The 27,031-nt window shown below is 39.1% G+C and overlaps 1 protein-coding gene across 2 annotated transcripts in view; it reads right to left on the bottom strand.

Annotated features, from left to right (window-relative positions):
* Positions 1 to 6,092: 6,092 nt before the first annotated feature.
* The window catches only part of PRKAR2B (protein kinase cAMP-dependent type II regulatory subunit beta), a 113,978-nt gene continuing 93,039 nt past the window's right edge, over positions 6,093 to 27,031 (bottom strand). The window contains exons 7-12 of one of the 2 annotated variants that reach the window (XM_060107763.1): positions 22,238 to 22,339; positions 20,756 to 20,830; positions 11,173 to 11,238; positions 10,906 to 11,044; positions 8,096 to 8,236; positions 6,093 to 6,360 (exon numbers count right to left, since the gene is read on the bottom strand). In XM_060107763.1, coding sequence (XP_059963746.1) covers positions 8,103 to 8,236; positions 10,906 to 11,044; positions 11,173 to 11,238; positions 20,756 to 20,830; positions 22,238 to 22,339 — 516 coding nt within the window. In that variant the 3' untranslated portion in view covers positions 6,093 to 6,360; positions 8,096 to 8,102. Of the gene's footprint in view, positions 8,237 to 10,905; positions 11,045 to 11,172; positions 11,239 to 20,755; positions 20,831 to 22,237; positions 22,340 to 27,031 lie in introns of both variants that reach the window. The other variant, XM_060107762.1, reaches the window with a different exon arrangement.

Below are 27,031 nucleotides of genomic sequence, written 5' to 3'. Positions count from 1 at the left end.
TCTTCAAAATGTTAAAAGGTAATAAAATCATTCAAATCAAGTACTTAAATTAGAAAATGGAGCACATAGATGGACTAAAATAGTTAAGTGCCCAAACTTTTCAGGTAATATCTTTCTTGGCAGATTATTTAAACTCTTATACAAATATCCTTCCATATATCTTAGTATACTTTGTAAAATGAGCTAATTTTATAATTATCTTAGTTCAAAGTACTCAGGTAAACTCTAATTGTAAGGAATTGCCTGGGAATTAAATGATGAGGGCCATTTCAGAACTGAGAAATATGTCTCTTGTGTTTGTAATTTTTGATGCAATTAAAAGTTTAGATTTTACTCACATGACCATAAAGCAAGACCTTTCTTCAGCGGTTGATATGTGGGTGGGTGACATAACACAATCACCAATAGGAGGAAGAATCAAGGATTGTTGGAACACACAGATACAAAGAACAGAGTAGTGGTTACTAGAGGGAAAGGGGCACAGTGGGGGGAGGGAAAAATGGGTTAAGGGGATCAACTGTATGGTGACAGATGGAAACTAAGTTTTTGGTGGTGAGCACGCTGTAGTGTATTCCAAAGTAGAAATATGTTGTACATATGAAACATATAATGTTATAAACCAATGTTACTGCAATAAAAAATTTAAAAAGAAGAATTGTTGGGTTTCTGAGACGGGTAAGGTTTCTGGCTGGGATATCTGTGGTGTGTCAGTGCTATTGTCAATGCTATTGACAGATAGGGAATGTTGGAAAGAAGAGAGATGGGCACTGGGAGAAGGGGAAAGGATGGGGTCAAGTTCAGATGATGAGCTCGCTGTGCAGGCAGGAAAGTTGTTTACACAGTTCCTGGAAGCAGCTGAACGTATTTGGTGTTTAGGACAGCCAAGTCTAGAGAAATAAACATGGGTGTCCTCAGCCCTCAAAAAGTTTTTGTAAGTTGTGCAATTTAGTATTACTGAAAATGTATTAGAGAAGGCAACAATTCTACTTAAAAAAATTGTTTTTCATGTGGACCATTTTTAAAGTCTTTATTGAATTTGTTACAATATATATATATTTTTTTAATGTTTTGATTTATTGGCCAAGAGGTATGTGGGATCTTAGCTCCCCAACCAGGGATTGAACCCTCACTCCCTGCATTAAAGGTGAAGTCTTAACCACTGGACCGCCAGGGAAGTCCTGCAACAATTCTATTTAATCCCACTTTCACTTTATAAAATCAAGAAGCAGAAATGTAACGGTTTTCATCTGCTCAAAGGACAGTTCTCAGGTCTTTCATTGCAAATTTTCTAGAATAGATAATTCCTGTATCTGAACTGTTTAACACAAACTTCCACACAGTTTCTTTTATGTCTGTTTGGTATCCTAGGCCTTTCTCTATGTATTGATATTTTCTTTTAGTTGCCAGTAAGATGTAGCTCATTTTAGAGACAACTCTGATAAAAAGCAATTAAGATCATAGGAGTAATATATATTTAAATGTGCTACAATTAACATTTTTGCTTACATTTAGCTCCCCCCAAATTCACATTATTTCTTCCCCAAATTCACATTATTTCTTCCTTCCATATTTCTTATGCATCTTTCTGTCTGGTCCATATCGTATGCATCGTTTTGTCCAGGCATAAAGAGATACCTGCTGAACAGGTGAATAAAAGGAGAAAATAAGCAGCATCGGGGCTTCCCTGGTGGCGCAGTGGTTGAGAGTCCGCCTGCCGATACAGGGGACACAGGTTCGTGCCCCGGTCTGGGAAGATCCCACATGCCGCGGAGCGGCTGGGCCCGTGAGCCATGGCCGCTGAGCCTGCGCGTCCGGAGCCTGTGCTCCGCGACGGGAGAGGCCACGACAGTGAGAAGCCCGAGTACCGCAAAATAAAATAAAATAAAATAAAAGCATGAATTTTCATATTAGTTTATAGTGTATCATATGTTATGCTGTAGGTTATATGTTGTTTTGAATGTTGACCCTGTTAAAAAGCTTCCATGTGCTTTATGTGTCACTTGCTGTGTAGATTCATCACTATTTTTTGAGAACAGATCTCATCTTATGTGTGTAAGCACTCTTATAATTCATTTTGATTCCCTCACGGTGCCAATCACACAAAGGCAGACAGTATTTGTCTCATTAATACACGCCAACTCCTTCAGGTTACATAGCATATCAAAATGTGTGCTATAGTAATAAAAATATGGAAGATATTTCAGTTCAGCTTTAAAGGGCAATTAAAAGATTTGCCAAAGATGTCTTTACAGGGAACACCTCTCCTAAGATAATTAAGATATTATTTGGCTTTAAAAAATGCCATTCGTATACATTTCAAGAATACAGTCATTTTGTAAAGAGAGTTCCACTTGTATTAAATGTCAGCTTTCGGCCTAAAAGATGCAGTGCAGTTCTAGTGATACACAGCTCACTCTCTTGTTCCTCAGCAGGGACTGTGGTAGGTTTTAAGGCAGAGATGGAAAATCAGCAGTTAGAAGCAACTCTATCCAAGATTTTGCCTGGGCATATTTACTGCTCATAAACTCACTCAAGGGTTCTACTCTGTAAGTTTTTTTTAATGTGAAATAGAAAACATAGAGGGTTTCACTTCTGGGTTGTTACAGTCAAGAGTCAAGGCTGCTTTTGTCCTTTCAGAGACCATTTCCAGCTCACTCTTAACCTTCTGCTTGCACCTAGGAAAAAAAGCCATTTTGTTTTTCCAATTGTGACCAAAGCCAAGTGCCTGATGCACATTGAGGCCAAACATATCGGAGTTTGGAGCAGAAAAAGGTTTACTGCAGGCCAAGCAAAGAGGATGGGGGGCCCGTGTTAAATAATAAAAAAAAAAACAAACCCAAACTCCCCGCTGGGTTTCAGGGAAGAGTTTTTAAAGGCAAAATTTGAGGTGAGAGCACAGGGTGTGACTTTCCTCTGATTGGTTGGTGGTGAGGTAATAGGGCGGGGCTTCAGGAATCTTGAGCTCAGCCTGAAGTTACCATCCTCCACCTGCTTGGGGACCTTAGTTCCCGTAGAACTCAGAGATGTACCAGATTGTTATGTGTATCTCTTCAAGAGGAACCACGACCCTTGCCCCTTCTCTGCACTGTTGTTTCTTTACTACTTTTTCTTTCTTCCCACTCCCTCACTTCCCTAATTAGTAACATTGAATCTGCCCTCTGGAACTCAGGGAAAGTTTAGGAGGCTGAAGCCTTTTCCTACAAACAAGAGACGGGACAGAAAAGGCTTTTGTTGTGTACCCCACAGGTCCTGCTCGGCTCACAATTTAGAGTAATAAATGCATCTACTTTAAAGACTCAGTTATAATTGGTACTAACTGAACATTTCACGTATTACATTTTGCAGTGACGTTTTCATCTTTTTGGAAAACAGCAAGTCCCAGCTGTGGTTAAATCAGAATCTGGGAACAACATCTAACAGGTGGCCTTTCATTTTTAAGGTGGACATCATTACCTCCACATCATCCACCATCACATCTTCCCTTATATAAAAGTTACATGCGGGGGCCTCCCTGGTGGCGCAAGTGGTTGAGAGTCCGCCTGCCGATGCAGGGGATACGGGTTCGTGCCCCGGTCTGGGAGGATCCCATGTGCCGCGGAGCGGCTGGGCCCGTGAGCCATGGCCGCTGAGCCTGCGCGTCCGGAGCCTGCGCGTCCGGAGCCTGTGCTCCGCAACGGGGGAGGCCACAACAGTGAGAGGCCCGCATACCGCAAAAAAAAAAAAAAAAAAAAAAAAAAAGTTACATGCTTCTTCTTGTAAACTTTACGTTTACAAACTTAGAGCATAAAAAAGGGACAGGAAGACCCAGATTTGTTGGTCAAATAGTTTTCCTTGGAAACTTTATACACACATTTCTCTATATACTAGGCTCAATAACATCATTAAGAGAATATGAGTGTGGACAAAAAGACATTACCTACCATTTCAGTAAACAAAGAATGTTGCCTGCCCTCAAGCCAGCAGCCACGGTGCCACCCATACCGGTGCGCCCTGAGGGGAACTCAGGATGGAAAAAAACAGGATACTGGCCCTAGATAGTTAAGATATATATCAGAGGAATAATTTCAATGAGCCCAGACTCTTGCATCTCCCCATACATAGAAAAGCACTAAAATCATTAACTTGAGATGTGTGTGTGTGTGTGTGTGTGTGTGTGTGTGTGTGTGTGTGAGTGATTAGCAGTAATCTTTTGATGTCTGACTACATTTTTGTTTTTTCAGCAAAAACTCCTATATATCCCCTTACCTCTTTGGAACAGTCCCTCAGAGCTATCTGAGAGGCTGTTTCCTGGGCTGTAGCCCTCAGTAAGGTCCCCAAATAAATATATTATCTCACAACTTTTAGGCTGTGTGGGGTTTTCTGTTGAAGTGACGGACCAAGAATTGCAGGAGGAAGCAAGAGATCTCGATTGCCCATGAGTTCTGCCATGGATGCACAAAGTAAATGATTTTGATGGAATCATTGATTTTTCTCACTTATACAAATGGGATTGTTAACCTCTCATAATTATTGTTGGGCACACAAGTCCTCCACAAACACCTGGTTTACCTTATTGCTAACATTTCCATTATTCATTTTATTTTCAAGGTGTTTTTTTTTTAAATACCAGTAAAGACTAACAACTATATAGTTTCAGTTGCTCAACCAGTTTTGCTGCCTTGAAAAGTATCGTGGAAGAGGTAAGGTTGTCTCAATTCTTTCTCCAATTTCCTTCTTTCTTTTTTTTTTCCTCCAATTTCTTCTCATCAAAGTTCTGATACTCAACATGAGGCTGTACCTCACACTTTTATTTTAGAAGGCAGCGTTCCTTATCATTCTATTTCTCCCTTATATATTAATAATCCTGTTTCTCCCTTATGTATTAATAATTCCATTTCTCTCTTAGACATTAACATTTTATTTAGATAAGAGAATCCCTTTTTCAGTTGTTTAAGCTCGATAATACAGCTTATCCAGATGTATTACTTACCACTCTAGGCTTATACATTATTCATATTCTTTAAGAATGCCAAAGGCCATCTAGTCCTTGTTACAAATATAACATTTCTTGAAAAAAATGTGGAAAAATTATATCCATATTTTAAAGATGCTTTAGAAAGGAAAAGGACTTAGCACTTAATCCTACATATTTCAGTAAAATCCAAAATTCCTTGCTTCATGCCCTATGTTTCACTTGCAGCATTTTAAATAGTCTGCTAGCCAGGGTTTAAAGAATGGACCAAACACATTCACACAGCATGCGTCACAAGTAGTATTTATGTTAAAGTATATGCACCAAGACATATATACTACCAAATGTCAAACAGATAGCTAGTAGGAAGCAGCCTACTAGCACAGGGAGATCAGCTCGGTGCTTTGTGACCACCTAGAGGGGTGGGATAGGGAGGGTGGGAGGGAGACGCAAGAGGGAAGAGATATGGGGACATATGTATATATATAGCTGATTCACTTTGTTATAAAGCAGAAACTAACACACCATTGTAAAGCAATTATACTCCAATAAAGATGTTAAAAAAAATTAAAAATAAAGCATATGCACCAAGCCCTAGTTCATATCGAAAGGCAGGACACACACACACACACACACACACACACACACACACAGGCGCACACGCACACTCTCTCTCTACATAAAGGGAAGCACCTTTGTGTTAACAGTGTCCTCCCATAATTCTTAGCAACATAATGCATCCTTGAATGAAACATCAACAGAGAATTTCCAAATAGTAAGGACTCTTGGTCTGTGATTAAATAATGGCATTCACAACTCAAACTTGCGGTGTTTTAATTACTTTAACACATAAATTCCCTAGTGTGCTAGATTTACTTGGTTATTCTAAATGGCAGAATTAGTCTGTAACATACCACAACTATTTAAATCACATATGACCACTAGTTAAGATTTTTAAAAACCTATTGCCCTACAGAACCATACTTCCTTGCTGCATAATGCCCAGGGCTTACCTTTCACATATGCTGTATCTCTGTCATGCTTTTCACATAGTACAATGTGCTCTATGGAAGTCACATTAAAGAAACAAGCGGAAAAATAAAAAAACTCATTGAAAACACTTTATTATAAAAGTGTGCTTTATTATAAGGAAATTTTAAATATAACCAACAATACTGAAAATAATGTAACTGGCATTTACAGCCTTGGTCAGAGTTCTTTATTAAACAGGCATTTGTAGTTAACAATCAGCTTATGCAACAAAACAGGTAACTTGAAAAAGTGAATAAAATTGAGAATACAGAATGATGAACGAGGAATTTGGGGTTCTTTGTGTTTTTTGTTTAGCAGACGTGGCTTTTAAAATCTGAAATAGAAAACAAGTCCTCTTCATGTAGTAAGCTCTCTTCCTGTGGGAAAGTTTGCAAAATTGTTAAAACTGTTCTAAAATGTGGCTGAAGGTATACTTTACATACTTCTTATATATACATTATCTGATTAACATATTTTAACCACGTTTTCATTATACGAGCAAGACCATAAACATTCTCTAGTAAGACCACACTAGCCACAGAATCTTTTTACCCATGTATATATTTCTTTGAAACATGTTTCCCAAAATGAAATTGCTCATTTAAAAGGGAACAACTGGTTAGAATTAATCTCTCTAGACATTGGGGTCATGTAGGCCTAGAAATCATGTAAGAATATATTCCTTTGGTTGAACATAATTAAATTCATTTTATGTAGCAGAATAATAAGCATGTCAATTGTCAACAAAAATCTATTCAGTTGAGCTCATTCTGCACTTTTGAGAGTCTACATTAAAGCAAGTGGCAAGGCCTAATGGTATATTTGGAATGGACAGAAATTCCTTTTATCTTTATATATGTTTTAATTATAAAAATTTATTTCTCCCACCTTGGAGGAAACCCCTGGGAGCAGATGTCTGCAAAGGATTGTATTATGTACATCTAGTGAAGAACAAAGAGATATCTTAAGGGCATGCTGATAAGGACCCCAAATATTTTTGGTATAGGAGACTTTTTTTTTTAGCATATATAATAAGACCTTAGGCTTTCAGAAGACAACAAATAAGTTTAAAGAGCATTTAAAAATATTTGTGACAGGGCTACCCTGGTGGCGCAGTGGTTGAGAGTCCGCCTGCCGATGCAGGGGACGTGGGTTCGTGCCCTGGTCCAGGAAGATCCCACATGCCACGGAGCGTCTGGGCCCATGAGCCATGGCCGCTGAGCCTGCACGTCCGGAGCCTGTGCTCCGCAACGGGAGAGGCCACAACAGTGAGAGGCTCGCATACCGCAAAAAAAAAAAAAAAAAAAATTTGTGACATTAAATGTCAAACTCAAATTTTTAAAGATAACAAATACAGAGAACTGCAAAATGGAAAAAGGAAGCATAGATAGATGCTTTGTGAGGAAAATAATGACCTTTCACCTAAAAGGAGTCTTCCCTATTATTGTAATGACTAAACTGCCTGTCCTTAAAACCACTGGAATATGTAGGTTACTGACATTATGCCCAAAAAGTCAAAAGGTACTTTATTGCAAAAATAGAAAAGGTTTTAAATTGCATATGATGTTTTATACCATTTCACCAATAGGCCAAGGCCAGTACATAACTTACCAAGCCAGAAAAACTCGAAAACAAACATTACTAAATTGTACGTACTATATATAGTGAGTTGTAAAAAGAATGTGATGCCATGCTGTAAAGCATGATTCACTGTCAAGTTCCCTCTTACATGGGCGTAGTCATAACATATCAATTTGAGTGAGTCAAAATGAACACACATTACCTATGACAACATCCTTTAATTATCTTCTTAAACACAGATACTTTCAGTATATTATAATCATCTGAATAAACCTTTCAGTCAAATCATAATTTTGTGGAGTAGAATGTCATTTTATCAATATGTCGATATTTTTTTGATCTACTCTTTTAGAAAGTGATGTTAAAGCCTATTGACTATTAAATCACTACTCTGTTTACTGATACACTGTAAATGTAAAAAAAGGAAAAAACCTGAAATCACAGAAAATGCTTGGCATCTACACAAACACATTCTCAGTGGACTAACCACTACTGTGTAATTTTGTCACTATAGGTCTTCTTGCTCCATACTTTTGCTTCATGCAGTGGGTTCAACAATATCCATGTTTGTTCCAAACAGGGCAACTAATTGTTCTTCATAGGTAGCGATGTTCCTTTTCATAATTTCCATGCAAGGTCCCAAAAGCCTTTCAAATGCTTGCACATCCATGGCTAAGAAGAGGGGAGAATAAAAGAAAAATAACATTCTTTGCAAATCTGCAGAATTTCTAAGTCATTTATGGTATCTATTCCGCATGTCAATGACGCAATGGCATTTTAAGATAAATATCAGATACAAGAAAAAGGCATAAAGATAAAAACATTCCACTTCAAAAAGGAAGCAGCCAGTGTCCTTTGGCAATATGATGTCCTATTGGAGGTTCCTGATCTAGGTTAAAAGAATGAGGGACTGTTATGTGAAGACCTTGGAATTTTAAAAATAAATTAGTTTTGATGTCACCACCTTAGTAATATGAACTCAAGGGCGGCAAGAGAATGCTTTCTATCTTGTTTTCCCTTCTCAGGGTTTACGATGCTATGTTGTGAAGAATCCAAATGTTACCTTTTATGATTTTTATTCTTTTACACTATGGTCAATTCAAAATGGCAGCCAAAATAATGATTTTATCCACTGTGTAAGTATGTGCTCTATGTTGCTTAGGTTGCCTATCTTGAGCATTTTCTAAAACTGAATTTATAATATACACATGAAAATATGATCATAGTATCATACAAATACAAATTAAAATACTTTTTTTTGCCTTTCAAATTTGCAGAAGTAAAAAAGGCAATGTTGACAATAGAGTGAACAGACATTGTTGCACTGTTGGTACGTGTAAATAAGTACAAATAAAAGTGATCTGGCAATATATATCAAAAACCATAAAAAGAAAACCCACTTCCAAAAAGCATTTCTCAGGAAAAGTCCTATATGTGGAAAAGTAGTCTCTGCATACACCCACACAAAAAAGCTCTCCCCGACCCCCAAAAATGGAGCCAAACTCCACAAATTATTTAACTGTGGGGAATGATTAAATAATTCATAATGTGTATATTTACCTAATGTTACAGTCTGATGTAATAAATATGAGAAAATGCCTAAGCTATAACGGATGAAAAAAGCAGTTTACAAAACTATTTTAAAACAGAAAACCCATACAAATAAAAAAGATGAGAAGGAATTATAATAGGATGTGGAAATTGCTGGGTGGTGGTGGTATTGGGTGACTCTTACTTTTTCCTACCTTTTCTGTATTTCTCAAATTTAATGTGAATATAATAATTTATTTATTTATTTATTTATTTATTTATTATTATTTTTTTTTGCGGTATGCGGGCCTCTCACTGTTGTGGCCTCCCCCGTTGCGGAGCACAGGCTCCGGACGCGCAGGCTCCGGACGCGCAGGCTCAGCGGCCATGGCTCACGGGCCCAGCCGCTCCGCGGCATATGGGATCCTCCCAGACCGGGGCACGAACCCGTATCCCCTGCATCAGCAGGCGGACTCTCAACCACTTGCGCCACCAGGGAGGCCCGAATATAATAATTTATTATAGAATATAATTAATGGGATTTCACTCACATCGTCTTTACTCCTACTGTCTAATACCTCTACTCAGGGAAATTACCTGTCAGCTTCTAATTGTCTTCTTTTTCATCCAGGTATAATAACCCTTGATTAATAATATATTATTTAAAACCTTTGAAAAAGTCAATTCTCTAAGAAAATTCTGAGGATATTTGCAAATCTTAAGAACATCGAAGCTAAATTTATGCTACTGAACTGTGGATGAAGAGCACAGAGTGGCTAATTACTTTTGAATTATTTCTTTGAAGAAAATGTCACGTAGGGACTTGACTGGTGGCTCAGTGGTAAAGAATCCGCCTTACAATGCAGGGAATGCAGGTTCCATCCCTGGTCAGGGATCTAAGATCCCACATGCCATGGGGCAACTAAGCCCGCACACCACAGCTACTGAGCTCACGCGCCTCAACTAGAGCCCGCGTGCTGCAAACTACAGAGCCCACACGCTCTGGAACCCAGGCGCCACAACCAGAGAAGAGAAAACTTTCCACATGCCACAACTAGAGAGACGCCCGCGCATTGCAGTGAAAGATCCCGCATGCCGCAATGAAGAACCCATGCACCACAACTAAGACTCGACACAGCCAAAAACAAATAAAAATAAATAAATAATAAAAATAAATCTTTTAAAAAAGAGAGAAAATGTCACCTATACTGATACCTCCTGAATTATATTTTTCATTATTAAACTAAGTTATGTCTCATATATAAAATCTCAGCCATATATAGATGTCTTCCAGCTGAAGATGGCATTTCTGCTGAGCTGCTGTGTGGTACACAGAAGTAATAAATAGCTGAACAAGATTTTATTGTGCTCCAACAAGCTTGAACCTTTGATTCCTAGTACAAGATGAGTAAGTATTCCTACAGACGTTCCAGCTTGCCCTTCAAAGCTTAGTGTACCTTATAAAAATGCTGTTTGAGCCTTCTTTTTTGGAGGAACACAGTGTATGTTGTTTATTTTAAAAATTCGATATAAAATTTGGTACTCAGGATTCTTATTTTAATGACATACTAAAATGTTATTTCATGCCTATAAAAAAGAACACAATATATAAGTGTGTGAAAATTTTTAAAGGAAAAATGTTGGCTTCTACAAATAGACTTTATAATGCAATGAATCCTAACCTTGTTGTATTTTGTGGGGACCATAAAACTTGTGAACCCAGTAAGATAATCCGTACAACATGAATACGTACAATGCAGATAGAATGATTTCAACCAGGGCAAGCATGCCCAGGGCTGTGTGAGTCCTACCTAAACATTTGACGGTCCCGATGGCGTGTGCGGAAGCAGCTCGGGGCTTGTTAGTTACCAGAGCAAGTTCTCCAAAGTACTGTCCCCGAGAGCACCGAGCGATTTCTACTGCACCGTTCTCCTCCGCCTCTGACTTACCCTGACAAGGTGATGGAAAGTATTAACTTTGACTCAGTTTAAGAAAAATAAAAGTTAACTTTAGTCTAAACATCAGAAGGAAAATCTATTATGTTTCTTGCTAATATTTCATGGATTTTTAGGACTTACCTTCCTTTTCATGGTAATTTTCACTTCTCCAGATTCTACAATGAAAAAAGAATCAGCCAAGTCTCCCTATCAGAATAAAACAAAAACTGAGGGTGAAAATGCAAGTTTAGCTGACGGCAATCCTGGCGCCCGTCACGCCCCTGAAATCAATCCCACCGTGATTTGCCTGAAAGGTGAAACCCCACAGGAGCAGGCTATGTCCCCTCCTAAGTTGAGACATTAAGATCGACAATTACATTGTAACAATTTCGTTTGTAAAAAATTATCTGAAATGATATACTATCTAGCATGGTATTTCTGCTAAAACTAGCCAAGAAAATATGGCAAATAACACTGAGGTAAAAATTTTGCCTGAACTGCAGCCTGGATAAAGCACATACATAGTTAGAAATGCTAGCACCGTTTCCCAGCAGCATTGCCTCTGTCAGCTGCTCCTATGCTAAAATGTGCCACTCTGTGTGTCCTGATCTACAAGCATCAGCATGGCGACCCAAGATAACCCAGCGACTCCCAAAGAGAAGAAAGCAAGCCGACTTCTTAGGGAGTAGTATGTGTGGGCCCAGATGTTTGTCCTGCATCTGGCTGGGGACCAAGCTCTAGATGCCAGTTTACTGACAAGCCACCTCAAGGCCCCAAAAAGATTTCTAAAAGAAAGTGTTGCCATTTTTAACTACACATAGCCATGTTCTCGTTTTGGATTTTAAACAAACTGCCTTGACTTCCAATGACGCCTTCTGAATTAAGTACAGTAGTATAATTATGGAAGATAGCAGACACTGACTTCCCTAAGCCTCTCAAAGTGATTCTGGAGAAACTTAGGTATTTCAAAACTCTTTAGTAGAATTCAAGAAATACGGTATCAGATTATATCACAAGGAATGTTGAGTCTCGATTATACTATACTATAGTGCAGACCTGTATGTTTATAAATGCTTAAAGACAACTAGTATCTAAAGAAACCTTTAATAAACTCTAAGTGTAGTATACATATCTCCTTTCCCTTACCTTTATATCAGGTTTTCATATGAGCTTCATGTTAAATTTTCAAGTATCTTAAATCATAATGAGTCTTATCGACAGCCATGTAATTTTGCTTTCAAAACGTGCTCAAATTGCATGTAAAACTAATGAATTAAGTCCTGTAGGTTGTGCCAATGTCACTTTCCTAGGTTTGATATTGTACTAGCGATGCAAGATGCACTGGGAGAAACTGAGTGAAGAGTTCATGGGACTTTTTGCAGCTTCCTGTGAACCTATAATTATTTCAAAGTAATCTGAAAAAAATCATTTCAAAAGCTCTATACTTTGCGGTTTTTTCAATTTATATCGTAGACCCTCAGCCTTGTTCTCTAATTTGTCTCTACGTCGTCCCAATCCCTGACTGCGCTAATCTGTATGTATGTGGGAAGTGTGGGAGGATTGATTGATTTACTTGTTTATTTGCCTTCTAAAATAATTACTCTTGAGAGACCTTCAAGATGGCGGAGGAGTAAGACGTGGAGATCACCTTCCTCCCCACAGATACATCAGAAATACATCTACACGTGGAACAACTCCTACAGAACACCTACTGAACGCTGGCAGAAGACCTCAGACTTACCCAAAGGCAAGAAACTCCCCCTGGTACCTGGGTAGGGCAAAAGAAAACAGAAAAAACAGAGACAAAAGAATAGGGACGGGACCTGCACCAGTGGAAGGGAGCTGTGAAGGAGGAAAGGTTTCCACACACTAGGAAGCCCCTTCACTGGCGGAGACGGGGGGTGGCGGGTAGGGGGAAGCTGCGGAGCCACGGAGGAGAGCGCAACAACAGGGGTGCGGAGGGCAAAGCGGAGAGATTCCCGCACAGAGGATCGGTGCCGACCGGCACTCACCAGCCCGAGAGGCTTGTCTGCTTGGCCGCCGAGGCGGGCGGGGCTGGGAGCTGAGGCTCGGGCTTCGGTCAGAGCGCAGGGAGAGGACTGGGGTTGGCGGCGTGAACACAGCCTTAAGGGGGCTAGTGCGCCACAGCTAGCTGGGAGGGAGTCTGGGAAAAAGTCTGGACCTGCCGAAGAGGCAAGAGACCACTGTTTCACGTGTGAGGAGAGGGGATTCAGAGCACCGCCTGAACGCGCCCCAGAGACAGGCGCGAGCCGCGGCTAACAGCACAGACACCAGAGACGGGCATGAGATGCTAAGGCTGCTGCTGCCGCCACCAAGAAGCCTGTGTGCGAGCACAGGTCACTGTCCCCACCTCCCCTCCCGGAGCCTGTGCAGCCCGCCACTGCCACAGTCCCGTGATCCAGGGACAACTTCCTAGGGAGAACTCACGGCGTGCCTCAGGCTATTGCAACGTCACGCTGGCCTCTGCCGCCGCAGGCTCGCCCCGCACTCTGTACCCCTCCCTCCCCCCGGCCTGAGGGAGCCAGAGCCCCCGAATCAGCTGCTCCTTTAACCCCGTCCTGTCTGAGCGGGAACAGACGCCCCCAGGCCACCTACATGCAGAGGCGGGGCCAAATCCAAAGCTGAACCCCAGGAGCTGTGTGAACAAAGAAGAGAAGGGGAAATCTCTCCCAGCAGCCTCAGAAGCAGCGGATTAAATCTCCACCATCAACTTGATGTACCCTGCATCTGTGGAATACCTGAATAGACAACGAATCCCAAATTGGGGAGGTGGACTTTGGGAGCAACTGTAGACTTGGGGTTTGCTTTCCACATCTAATTTGTTTCTGGTTTTATGTTTATCGCAGTTTAGTATTTAGAGTTTATTATCATTGGTAGATTTGTTTATTGATTTGGTTGCTCTCTTTTTTTTTTTAAATATATAGGTATATATATTTTTTCCCTTTTTCTCCTTTTGTGAGCATGTGTGTGTATGCTGCTTTGTGTGATTTTGTCTGTATAGCTTTGCTTTTACCCTTTCTCCTAGGGTTCTGTCTGTCCTTTTTTTTTGTATAGTTTTTATTTAGGGCTTGTTATCATTGGTGGTTTTGTTTTTTGGTTTGGTTGCTCTTTCTTTTTTCTTTTCTTTATTACTTTTTAATTTTTTTATTCTTAACAATTTTTTTTTTACTTTTTACTTTAATAACTTTATTTTATTTTACTTTTTTCTTTATTCCTTTCTTTTTTTCTCCCTTTACTTCTGAGCCGTGTGGCTGACAGGGTCTTAGTGCTCCAGCTGGGTGTCAGGCCTGTGCCTCTGAGTGGGAGAGCCGAGTTCAGGGCATTGGTCCACCATAGACCTCCCGGCTCCATGTAATATCAAATGGCAAAAGCTCTCCCAGAGATCTCCATCTCAACATTAAGACCCAGCTCCACTCAACAACCAGCAAGATACAGTGCTGGACGCCCTATGCCAAACAACGAGCAAGACAGGAACACAACTCCATCCATTAGCAGAGAGGCTGACTAAAATCATAATAAGGTCACAGACACCCCAAAAAACACCAGCAGATGCTGTCCTGCCCACCAGAAAGACAAGATCCAGCCTCATCCACCAGAACAAAGGGACCACTCCCCTCTACCAGGAAGACTACACAACCCACTGAACCAACCTTAGCCACTGGGGGCAGACACCAAAAACAACAGGAACTATGAACCTGCAGCCTGTGAAAAGGAGACCCAAACACAGTAAGTTAAGCAAAATGAGAAGACAGAGAAATATACAGCAGATGAAGGAGCAAGGTAAAAACCCACCAGACCAAATAATGAAGAGGAAATAGGCAGTCTACGTGAAAAAGAATTCAGAATAATGATAGTAAAGATGATCCAAAATCTTGGAAACAGAATGGAGAAAATACAAGAAACGTTTAACAAGGAACTAGAAGAACTAAAGAGCAAACAACCAGTGATTAACAACACAATAAATGAAATTTAAAATTCTCTAGAAGGGATCAACAGCAGAATAACTGAGGCAGAAGAACGGATAAGTGACCTGGAAGATAAAATAGTTCAAATAACTACCACAGAGCAGAATGAAGAAAAAAGAATGAAAAGAATTGAGGACAGTCTCAGAGACGTCTGGGACAACATTAAATGCACCAACGTTTGAATTATAGACGTCCCAGAAAAAGAAGAGGAAAACAAAGGGACTGAGAAAATATTAGAAGAGATTATACTTGAAAACTTCCCGAATATGGGAAAGGAAATAGTCAATCAAGTCCAGGAAGCACAGAGAGTCCCATACAGGATAAATCCAAGGATAAACACGCCAAAACAGATATTAATCAAACTACCAAAAATTAAATACAAATAAAAAATATTAAAAGCAGCAAGGGAAAAAAAACAAATAACATACATTGGGATCCCCATAAGGTTAACAGCTGATCTTTCAGCACAAACTCTGCAAGCCAGAAGGGAGTGGCAGGACATATTTAAAGTGATGAAAGGGAAAAACCTACAACCAAGATTACTCTACCCAGCAAGGATCTCATTCAGATTCGATGGAGAAATTAAAACCTGTGCAGACAAGCAAAAGCTGAGATTGCAGCACCACCAAACCAGCTCTACAACAAATGCTAAAGGAACTTCTCTAGGCAGGAAGCACAAGAGAAGGAAAAGACCTACAATAACAAACCCAAAACAATTAAGAAAATGGTAATAGGAACATACATATCGATAACTACCTTAAATGTAAATGAATTAAATGCTCCAACCAAAAGACATAGACTGGCTGAATGGATAGAAAAACAAGACCTGTATATATGCTGCCTACAAGAGACCCACGTCAGACCTAGGGACACATACAGACTGAAAGTGAGGGGATGGAAAAGATATTCCATGAAAGTGTAAATCAAAAGAAAGCTGGACTAGCAATTCTCGTATCAGACAAAATAGACTTTAAAATAAAGACTATTACAAGAGACAAAGAAGGACACTGCATAATGATCAAGGGATCACTCCAAGAAGAAGATATCAATTACAAATATTTATGTACCCAACAAAGGAGCACCTCAATACATAAGGAAAAAGCTAACAGCCATAAAAGGGGAAATCGACAGTAACACAATCATAGTAGGGGACTTTAACACCCCACTTTCACCAATGAACAGATCGTACAAAATGAAAATAAATAAGGAAACACAAGCTTTAAATGACACATTAGACAAGATGGACTTAATTGACATTTATAGGACATTCCATCCATAAACAACAGAATGTACTTTCTTCTCAAGTGCTTATGGAACATTCTCCAGGATAGATCATATCTTGGGTCACAAATCAACCCTTGGTAAATTTAAGAAAATTGAAAACATATAAAGTATCTTTTCCAACCACAATGCTATGAGACTAGAGATACCAATTACATGAAAAAAATCTGTAAAAAATGCAAACACATGGAGGCTAAACAATATACTACTTAATAACCAAGAGATCACTGAAGAAATCAAAGAGGAAATCAAAAAATACCTAGAAACAAATAACAATGAAAACACAACGACCCAAAACCTATGGGATGCACAAGAGCAGTTCTAAGAGGGAAGTTTATAGCAATACAAGCCTACCTCAAGAAACAAGAAAAATCTCAAGTAAACAATCTAACCTTACACCTAAAGGAACTAGAGAAAGAAGAACAAAAAACCCCCAAAGTTAGCAGAAGGAAAGAAATCATAAAGATCAGATCAGAAGTAAATGTAAAAGAAATAAAGGAAACAATAGCAAAGATCAATAAAACTAAAAGCTGGTTCTTTGAGAAGATAAACAAAATTGATAAACCATTAGTCAGACTCATCTTTAAAAAAAAGGGAGAAGACTCAAATCAATAGAATTAGAAATGAAAAAGGAGAAGTAACAACTGACACTGCAGAAATACAAAGGATCCTGAGAGATTACTACAAGCAACCATATGCCAATAAAATGGACAACCTGGAAGAAATGGACAAATTCTTAGAAAAGCACAACCTTCCGAGACTGAATCAGGAAGAAACAGAAAATATAAACAGCACTTGAAGCACTGAAATTGAGACTGTGATTAAAAATCTTCCAACAAACAAAAGCCCAGGACCAGACGGCTTCACAGGCGAATTCTATCAAACATTTAGAAAAGAGCTAACACCTACCCTTCTCAAACTCTTCCAAAATACAGCAGAGGGAGGAACACTCCAAAACTCATTCTAAGAGGCCACCATCACCCGGATACCAAAACCAGACAAAGATGTCACAAAGGAAGAAAACTACAGGCCAATATCACTGATGAACACAGATGCAAAACTCCTCAACAAAATACTAGCAAACAGAATCCAACAGCACGTTAAAAGGATCATACACCACGATCAAGTGCAGCTTATCCCAGGAATGCAAGGATTCTTCAATATATGCAAATCAATCAATGTGATAAAACATATTAACAAATTGAAGGAGGAAAACCACATGATCATCTCAATAGATGCAGAAAAAGCTTTCGACAAAATTCAACACCCATTTATGATAAAAACCCTCCAGAAAGTGGCTTAGAGCGAACTTACCTCAACACAATAAAGGCCATATATGACAAACCCACAGCCAACATCGTTCTCAATGGTGAAAAACTGAAACCATTTCCTCTAAGATCAGGAACAAGACAAGGTTGTCCACTCTCACCACTATTATTCAACATAGTTTTGGAAGTTTTAGCCACAGCAATCAGAGATGAAAAAGAAATAAAAGGAATCCAAATCGGAAAAGAAGTAAAGCTGTCACTGTTTGCAGGTGACATGATACTATACACAGAGAATCCTAAAGATGCTACCAGAAAACTTCTAGAGCTAATCAATGAATTTGGTAAAGTAGCAGGATACAAAATTAATGCACAGAAATCTCTTGCATTCTTATACACAAATGATGAAAAATCCGAAAGGGAAATTAAGGAAACACTCCCATTTACCACTGCAGCAAAAAGAATAAAATACCTAGGAATAAACCTACATAAGGAGACAAAAGACCTGTATGCAGAAAACTGTAAGACACTGATGAAAGAAATTAAAGATGATACAAACAGATGGAGAGATATATCATGTTCTTGGATTGGAAGAATCAACACTGTGAAAATGACTATACTACCCAAAGCAATCTACAGATTCAATGCAATCCCCATCAAACTACCAATGGCATTTTTCACAAAACTAGAACAAAAAATTTCACAATTTGTATGGAAACACAAAAGACCCTGAATAGCCAAAGCAATCTAGAGAAAGAAAAACAGAGCTGGAGGAATCAGGCTCCCTGACTTCAGACTATACTACAAAGCTACAGTAATGAAGACAGTATGGTACTGGCACAAAAAACAGAAATATAGATCAGTGGAACAGGAGAGAAAGCCCAGAGATAAACCCATGCACATATGGTCACCTTATCTTTGATAAAGGAGGCAAGAATATACAATGGAGAAAAGACAGCCTTTTCAATAAGTGGTGCTGGGAAAACTGGACAGCTACACGTAAAAGAATGAAATTAGAACACTCCCTACCTAACACCACACACAAAAATAAACTCAAAATGGATTAAAGACCTAAATGTAAGGCCAGACACTATCAAACTCTTAGAGGAAAACATAGGCAGAAGACCCTATGACATAAATCACAGCAAGATCCTTTTAGACCCACCCCCTAGAGAAATGGAAATAAAAACAAAAATAAACAAATGGGATCTAATGAAACTTAAAAGCTTTTGCACAGCAAAGGAAACCATAAACAAGACAAAAAAACGACCATCAGAATGGGAGAAAATATGTGCAAATGAAGCAACTGACAAAGGATTAATCTCCAAAACTTACAAGCAGCTCATGCAGCTCAATATCAAAAAAACAAACAACCCAATCCAAAAATGGGCAGAAGACTTAAACAGATATTTATCCAAAGAAGATATACAGATTGCCAACAAACTCAAGAAAGGATGCTCAACATCACTAATCATTAGAGCAATGCAAATCAAAACTACAATGAGGTATCACCTCACACCAGTCAGAATGGCCATCATCAAAAAATCTAAAAACAATGCTAGAGAGGGTGTGGAGAAAAGGGAGCCCTCCTGCACTGTTGGTGGGAATGTATATTGATACAGCCACTATGGAAAACAGTATGGAGGTTCTTTAAAAAACTAATAATAGATGTACCATATGGCCCCGCAATCCCACTCCTGGGCATATACCCTGAGAAAACCATAATTCAAAAAGAGTCATGTACCACAATGTTCATTGCAGCTCTATTTACAATAGCCAGGACATGGAAGCAACCTAAGTGTCCATCGACAGATGAATGGATAAAGAAGATGTGCCACATATATACAATGGAATATTACTCAGCCATAAAAAGAAACGAAATTGAGTTATTTGTAGTGAGATGGATGGACCTAGAGTCTGTCATACATAGTCAAGTAAGTCAGAAAGAGAAAAACAAATACCGTATGCTAACACATGTATATGGCATCTAAAAAAAAAAAAGGTTCTGACGAACCTGGGGCAGGACAGGAATGAAGAGGCAGACATAGAGAATGGACTTGAGGACACAGGGAGGGGGAAGGGTAAGCTGGGACGAAGTGAGAGTATCATGAACATATATACACTACGAAATGTAAAACAGATAGCTAGTGGGAAGCAGCCGCATAGCACAGGGAGATCAGCTCGGTGCTTTGTGACCACCTAGAGGGTTGGTATAGGGAAGGTGGGAGGGAGACACAAGAGGGAAGAGATATGGGGATATATGTATATGTATAGCTGATTCACTGTGTAATAAAGCAGAAACTAACACACCATTGTAAAGCAATTATATTCCAATAAAGATGTTAAAAAATAATAATAAAATAAAATAATTACTCTTTTCTCAGCCTCACACACCTTGAATCTTGTTTCACATATCTCGAAAGACGATATTTCAGATAAAGATTACAATACAGTGTAATATTGTGATACAAAAATTACAGAATTTGTTAAAAATCTGTTTAAATCATGCAATCAATGCTTCAAAACTGTAACTAGGATATAAGGCACTATCTTTGGTATGCTTTATCTGTAAACTTTAACTGTCTTCATAAATCCTACTTCTTGGTAGGTCTGTTCTAACCAAGGTACGTATGCACTGCTTCTGGTTCCAATGGGATCTTAGAAAAGCATTAGGGGTTAAAGAGCATGCTGGCCCCCTTAGTGCCTGTAGTGCCTGTAAGCCAGTACAGTACATGGTGCAGCATGTTCCCTTCTTGGTTTATTTCATCAGGAAGCAGCCTCAGGAAGTTTTGCCAATGAACCGATTGTGCAAAATTCTACATCTTCCAATGAACCTTCTGGGTCCCTATTAATAAATCTCATGGAGTGATTACCATTTGTTTTCCTCTTATAAATGACATTCTTTATACATGTGACCTTCATGTCAGGTACAAATATAAAATTATGCAAAAATCCATTTGATGATTTAATACATATTCATTAAGAGTTAGTTACAAAAATAAAAATACTCAAATAGCCTGATGGCTGTAAATTAAACCATTTTTAACAGGTCATTTGATAGAATATTCATTTAAACCATCACTACCTACTAATTGTAGACACACATGAAAATTTTATCAGGACTTACACTTACAGTGTATAAGAGTCTTTTAGAAAATATCCCCAAACTGAATTCCATACAGAGTATTATACCTGAGCAATGATTTGTTCTCCATCGTTGTATACTTTGGTGCCTATCACATCTACCACTTTCAGGCGCTCAGAAACCTATAAAGGAAAAAAGATAATACACTTGGTAATACTGTATTTGTATTTAATAATACAAATACAGTTGTATTTGATAATACAAATGGGTTTGAACCGTGCAGGTCCACTTATATGCAGATTTTTTTCAATAAATATACAGTTGGCCCTCTGTATCCACAAATGTGGAACCCGGGGGCTAAGGAGGGCCCAGCGTGAGGGATTTGAGCATCCGCAGGTTTTGGTATCCACCGGGGCGGTCCTGGAACCAATCCCCGTGGAAACATAGGACAACTATACTAAACAGACTAATCAGGTAGTCATAACTATTTCAGGGGTTTAAAAATGGTAGCCCATAGGCCAAATAAATTGAGCAAGTGTGTGGGTTTGTGTGTGTGCATGTGTGTGTTATATTAATTAACTGCCAGCATTTTAAACAAATTTTTCATAAAAACTTACATTTCCAGCTTCTCTTGAAAAATCAGGGCATTCAGCAACACTCAGCCCTTACTTCCATGCAGCAAAAATAAACTCTGGTGGACTAGCAGCTGTTTCTTTAGATGGAGCACATGTTTTCAAGTTTACCGTTTCTTCTTTTTATGTACCTGGCTCTCAAGGCATTTGAATTTCCAACCCCTGACCTATTTTTATTTAAAGAGATCTGCGGCTAGAGAAGATCAGCTGCCCAATATGCATTCTGAAATGTGGCCCGAATTGCTACTCGGTGGATACTGACAAGCCAACAAAGAGACATGTTATCAGACTGGTCCATCAACCCCAGGGATTCTGGCTGAGATGCTAGAAGGATGGCATTGCTATCGCTAAGGTGGGGAAGAGAAGGAAGGAGGTTTGGGACGTGTTAGGTCTGAGATGTCTTTTAGACATCCCAGAAGAAATGTTAAATATGCAGTTAGAGAAATGAGTCTAGTGTTCAAGGGCAGGGCCTTGCCCAGTGATGTCAATTTTAAGAAGCATCACCATAATAGACATTTAAAGCCAGGGGATTTGCCAAGTTCACCATGTGAATAAGTGTAGCCTGAAAAAAGAAAGAGAGACCTTAGACTGTCAATTTTAAGAGAAAAGGAGGAAAGGAATAAAGAAGGAGAGGCCAGTGAGGACATTCTGTATTTAGATAACCTCTTCCTATAAAGGCTCTTGCCTACATTTATGTGATTAGTTTAAGTCTGCTTTTAGATAGAGACCACATATAAATATGCTATAGATGCTCCTAGGGGTCTATTACTTGTAAACGACAAAACAAATGCAGTTACAGGCAGTAAAAGAGATACTAAGCTATAAAAACACTGTAATCTTTTCAAATGAAAATATGGATAGATTATTGTTCAAAGAAACCTTCTACAGAATTAAGTATTCCTAACAAAATAGAATCTTTTAAAGCAAAACAAAATAAAAGCACAAACATATACTTACTTCCAAAGATTTAAGGAATGGCAGTGACTCAATAAAGCTTTCATACATTTTTCTCTTTTTGGCATTATTTTTTACAATTATCCTCCTGAAGGTTACCCTGTCCTAAAGGCAGAATATCAAATACAAAGATAGTTAAAAGGTAGACTTTATGGAGAAAGAAAGTTTGAAGAAATAGTTTCATTTTATTCCCTGTAAGGAACAAACAATAATTGAAGATTTTGAAATAGAAAATTAACATTAGTACACTTCTAATATGACTCATTTCAGATTTTTATTTCTTTAAGCATAAATATAGAACCATATTCATGTTTTTTAAAGAAAGCAAGTTTACTTTTTATTCAGAACAGAGATCTGACCAACATGTAACTGGCGGGATACACCCACTAGGCGGCGCTGTCGCACCATTTAAAAAATATACCAGCTCCTTGTTCGTTTTCCACCCCCAGCTTTTTGAGATACAATTGATCTAGAGAATATTGTGGAAGTTTACGGTACACAACATGTTGATTTGATATATACTGTCAAATGATTACCACAGTAGGGTTAGTTAACACCTCTACCACCTCACATAATTACCACTTCTTTTTTGTGGTGACAACGTTTAAGGTGTACTCTCTTAGCAGCTTTCAAGTATATAACACAATATTGTTAACTATAATCATCATTTGTACACTGGATCCTCAGAACTTATTCGTTTTATAACAGCACCCCACCCCCCCCGGCCCTTGCAACCACCATTCTACTCAGTTTCTATGAGTTCAAACTAGCACTGAGTTCTTTTGCTGAAGATAACAGCCCTGGAATGTTAGAATTCGGTGGGACATGACTAGCATTGTTTTTGAGTTATAACTGGCATACGACATTGTATTAGTTTCAGGCATACAACATAATGATTCAACATTTGTACGTATTGTGAAATGATCACCACAATACGTCTAGTTAATATCCGTCACCATACATAGTTACAGAATTTTTTTTCTTATGATGAAAACTTTTAAGATATACTCACATAGCAACTTTCAAATATACAATACAGTATTAACTGTAGTCACCCTGCTGTACATTACATCCCCAGGATGTATTTATAACTGGAAGTTTGCACCTTTTGACTCCCTTCACCCATGACCAGCATTTTATAAAAAACAAAACAAAACAAAAAAAACAGAATAGGAAATCTGAGTGTGGATCCCTTTTAGTAAAGTGTTGAGTTATATATTTATTTCAGTTATACACAAAGGCACACACACACATGCACTGGTGGTGACATTTCCTAATGTGTTTCTTGTGGGTTGCGGTAAAAAATACATGAAAACCAGTATTAGAAAATGGTTTTAAATCATGAAAGTACAATGTAAGATATGTTGAAAAATTATTGACTCTAGGGTTTCTGTCACCTTTTTTAAAAGGTGCACAGAAAAACTACAACTTTCTTGGGCTTCCCTGGTGGCGCAGTGGTTGAGAGTCCGCCTGCTGATGCAGGGGACACGGGTTCGTGCCCCGGTCCGGGAAGATCCCACATGCCGCGGAGCGGCTGGGCCAGTGAGCCATGGCCGCTGAGCCTGCACGTCCGGAGCCTGTGCTCCACAACGGGACAGGCCACAGCAGTGAGAGGCCCGCGTACCGCAAAACAAACAAACAAAAAAAACTACAACTTTCTTGAGTAGACTCTGATTCCAGTGTTTATTATGCTCATCATTCTAAAATGTTCCTATGTTTATACTACTTAACCTCAAAGATACCACACTGAATTAAGGAACTAGAGAAAACTTTAAAGGTGATGGCTCAAAAATGGTTTTCCTACAAATTTTATATTTTAAAAATTCCTACAAAACATTATTTTAGTTCTCACTTAAGAGCCCCTAAAATTGTTACTTCGGCATACACTGATAACTACACCATCTTAATATAAAATAAAATTAATTGGGATATGTTCTTTAATTAATAAATTACTATGCCAACATATTAGGGCTGAATTTAAATGAACTGATACGATGGAGAAAAATGCCAGTGAGGATGTAAGTCTCTAGGAAATTAAACATCCTGTTCTCCAATTTAGCTTACTACAATTTTATAAGGGCTGTAATTTGGACTTGTTGTACTCTTAATCATTTTTTTAAAAAGAGAAAAATTTTCAAGATAATTAGTAAACATATTGAAATAATTTCCAAGTCTGGTTCTGCATCAAAGTCAGCTGTTGTGTTTTTAAAAAAAGGTTTATTCTAACATACCAGACTTTAATGACTCAAAATCTCTGCATATAGGACTCTACAATAATCTGTATTTCGTAAAAGCTCCCCGAGTGATTCTGATATATAATCAGGTCTGGGAACCAGATGCAACACCATTTTATGAACAGCGTTTACTGCAAAACAGAGAAGACTAGAAATAGGTTAGCAATTTAGAAATTAACCGTAATGAGCTACACATCTAAGGAAAAATTTTCTATTAGTGGCCCACCTCTTCACACCCACTGTGACATATAAATAAAATCCACAAAGTCCCATTTCAAATGTTTTCATCCTAGTCATTTCAATCAATCATTGCCCCTCTGAATCACCAGCATGGTCTTGTAGATCAGTTAATCCCCCAAGGCTAACAGTGACCTAGTCTTATTTACAAAGTTAGACTATTCTACAAAGGACTTTTCTCTTGAGATTTGCTTATCTTTACACCTGCACTTATGTGGCAGCGCTCCAATCTGTTGGTCTTAAAAGCAAAACCTCTTTTCTACTCAGCTTTTGCTGAAAGGGGGCTAGTTAGGCGAGCTGCTAAGAAAGCAGGTTTGAAATATTAATTGATTAAGTTAATTATTATAATTTTTAAAAAACACCTACTGCACTTATGCACATCCCCAAGGTGATCATCACAAACTGCCCACTTTCATAAAGCTTGAAACATGTACAGATTAGTAAAAAAAATCTCTGAAAATGCTTAATCCTACCTGAGAACGTAAGTATCACACGCACTGGGAAATGCTGGGCCTTTGTCCCTAGCTTAAGGTTCCTTCCAGAGCTGAGAACTATTAGTATTCAAAGGGCCAACCCGCTAAGTGTGTGACCTTGTTCCAAGGACCTGCAGGGAGAAGGCTTCCTTACCATGTGACAGTCTGACCCTGGCTGGCAACCCTATCAGGATGATTAAATTTTAAATGATACCTTCCTTAATGAAAGAGAGAGAGACCCGCGGCTGTGAGGGCAGGCAAATGCTTCCTAGGGGCCAAGTCCGCTCGGGTTTGGAGTATTTATTTTGCTGGCTTTGGGTATTCAAATCTTTGATAACCCTTAAGACACTTCAGCTCCCTTCCATCTGAAACAATTCCAATGTTGCTTCCACCACTTACAAAGTGACTCATCACATTTTAAATAAGTAAACAGCAACTGCCAGGGTCTAAGAAGAAGAAATGCACAATATGTCTTGTTTCTCTGATCAAGAGCTATTTTTATCAGTTGGATCCGCGTTGGAGTCAAAGGCTGAGTGGTGACTGAATAATGTGTAACTTCTCTGAAGCTACCATCCTCGGGAAGGAGATTGTTAGCAAACTTCCTGTTACTTCAACCTGGTCTCCTTCCACAAAAGGATTTGAGAGAAATAACCGAGTAAACGCATGTCAAAACTATAGGATGGGATGTTTTCAACAATTTTAAAAGGAAATACAAGTACTGTCAACACTCCCTTTACACCAGGGCTGTTTAAAGGGTGTTCTGGGAACCGGCAGCCACTGATGTCTCCTGGGAGCTGGTGAGAAATGCAGAATCACAGGCCTCATCCCAGACCCGGTGAATCTGAATCTGCATTTTAACTGGATTCCCAGGTGATCCCTAAGCAGCAGATTAAACACAGTCCAGAATCAGCTTGCCTTGGGTCGGCTACTCTGCATCCTAAGATCATCTATGAAAAGAATCTCCCTCCCCCACAACCCAAATGTTTTTGTTTTTGTTTTTTTAATATTTATTTACTTGGCTGTGCCGGCTCTTAGTTGCGGCACATGGGATCTTCGTTGCAGCATGTGGGATCTTTAGTTGTGGCGTGCGGGGGTCTTTAGTTGCAGCATGCGAACTCTTAGTTGTGGCATGCAGCATCTGGTTCCCTAACCAGGGATTGAACCCGGGCCCCCTGCACTGGGAGCATGGAGTCTTGGCCACTGGACTGCCAGGGAAGTCCCCCAAATGTCTTTAAACCAACTTTTAAGTCTTGTCGAAACAGCACCATTAAGAAATTTTGTTTAAAAGCCCAGGTCAGAGAGTCCCCACCCTGAGAGTCTGATTTGTCTGTGGTAGGGTCTAGGTAAGAGAATTTTTTTTTTAACACCTCCAAGAAATTCTGATGTGCATCCACGTGAGAAGCACAGGCACCAAGTATTTTTTTCTCCACACAGCTGCTTGGCAATGCAAAGTTGTTACCAATCAATTTATACAGCACGGAGAGACTCAGTTTTTAGTGGTTTCTCAAGCATGCATGAGAATCACCCAGTGGGCTTGCTCAAACACAGACTGCTGGGCCCCACTGCCAGAGTTTCTGAGTCAACGGGCCTGAATCAGTAAGTGGGGCGTCAATTTGCATTTCTAGCAAGTTCCCAGGTGATAGAGATGCTACAGGTCAGGGGCCCGTACTCTGGAACCACAGATGATAATATTTACCACAGATAGCTATCTGAAAAAACAGCACCGAAGCCTTTGTTTGTGTGGCTGGTTGGTTTTTAAGAGTGGGTAAAAGAGGAATATTTTGGATCTGAGTGTCTTTCCCATGGCCAGTAGGTTAAACTCCTGACTCAATCTGGGAAATAGACATGAAGAT

The sequence above is a fragment of the Mesoplodon densirostris genome, chromosome 9, assembly GCF_025265405.1.
Source record: "Mesoplodon densirostris isolate mMesDen1 chromosome 9, mMesDen1 primary haplotype, whole genome shotgun sequence".
In the NCBI taxonomy this organism is placed as follows: Eukaryota; Metazoa; Chordata; class Mammalia; order Artiodactyla; family Ziphiidae; genus Mesoplodon; species Mesoplodon densirostris.
Note: the sequence above shows the minus strand (reverse complement) of the source record. Positions and strands in the feature narration are given on the sequence as shown.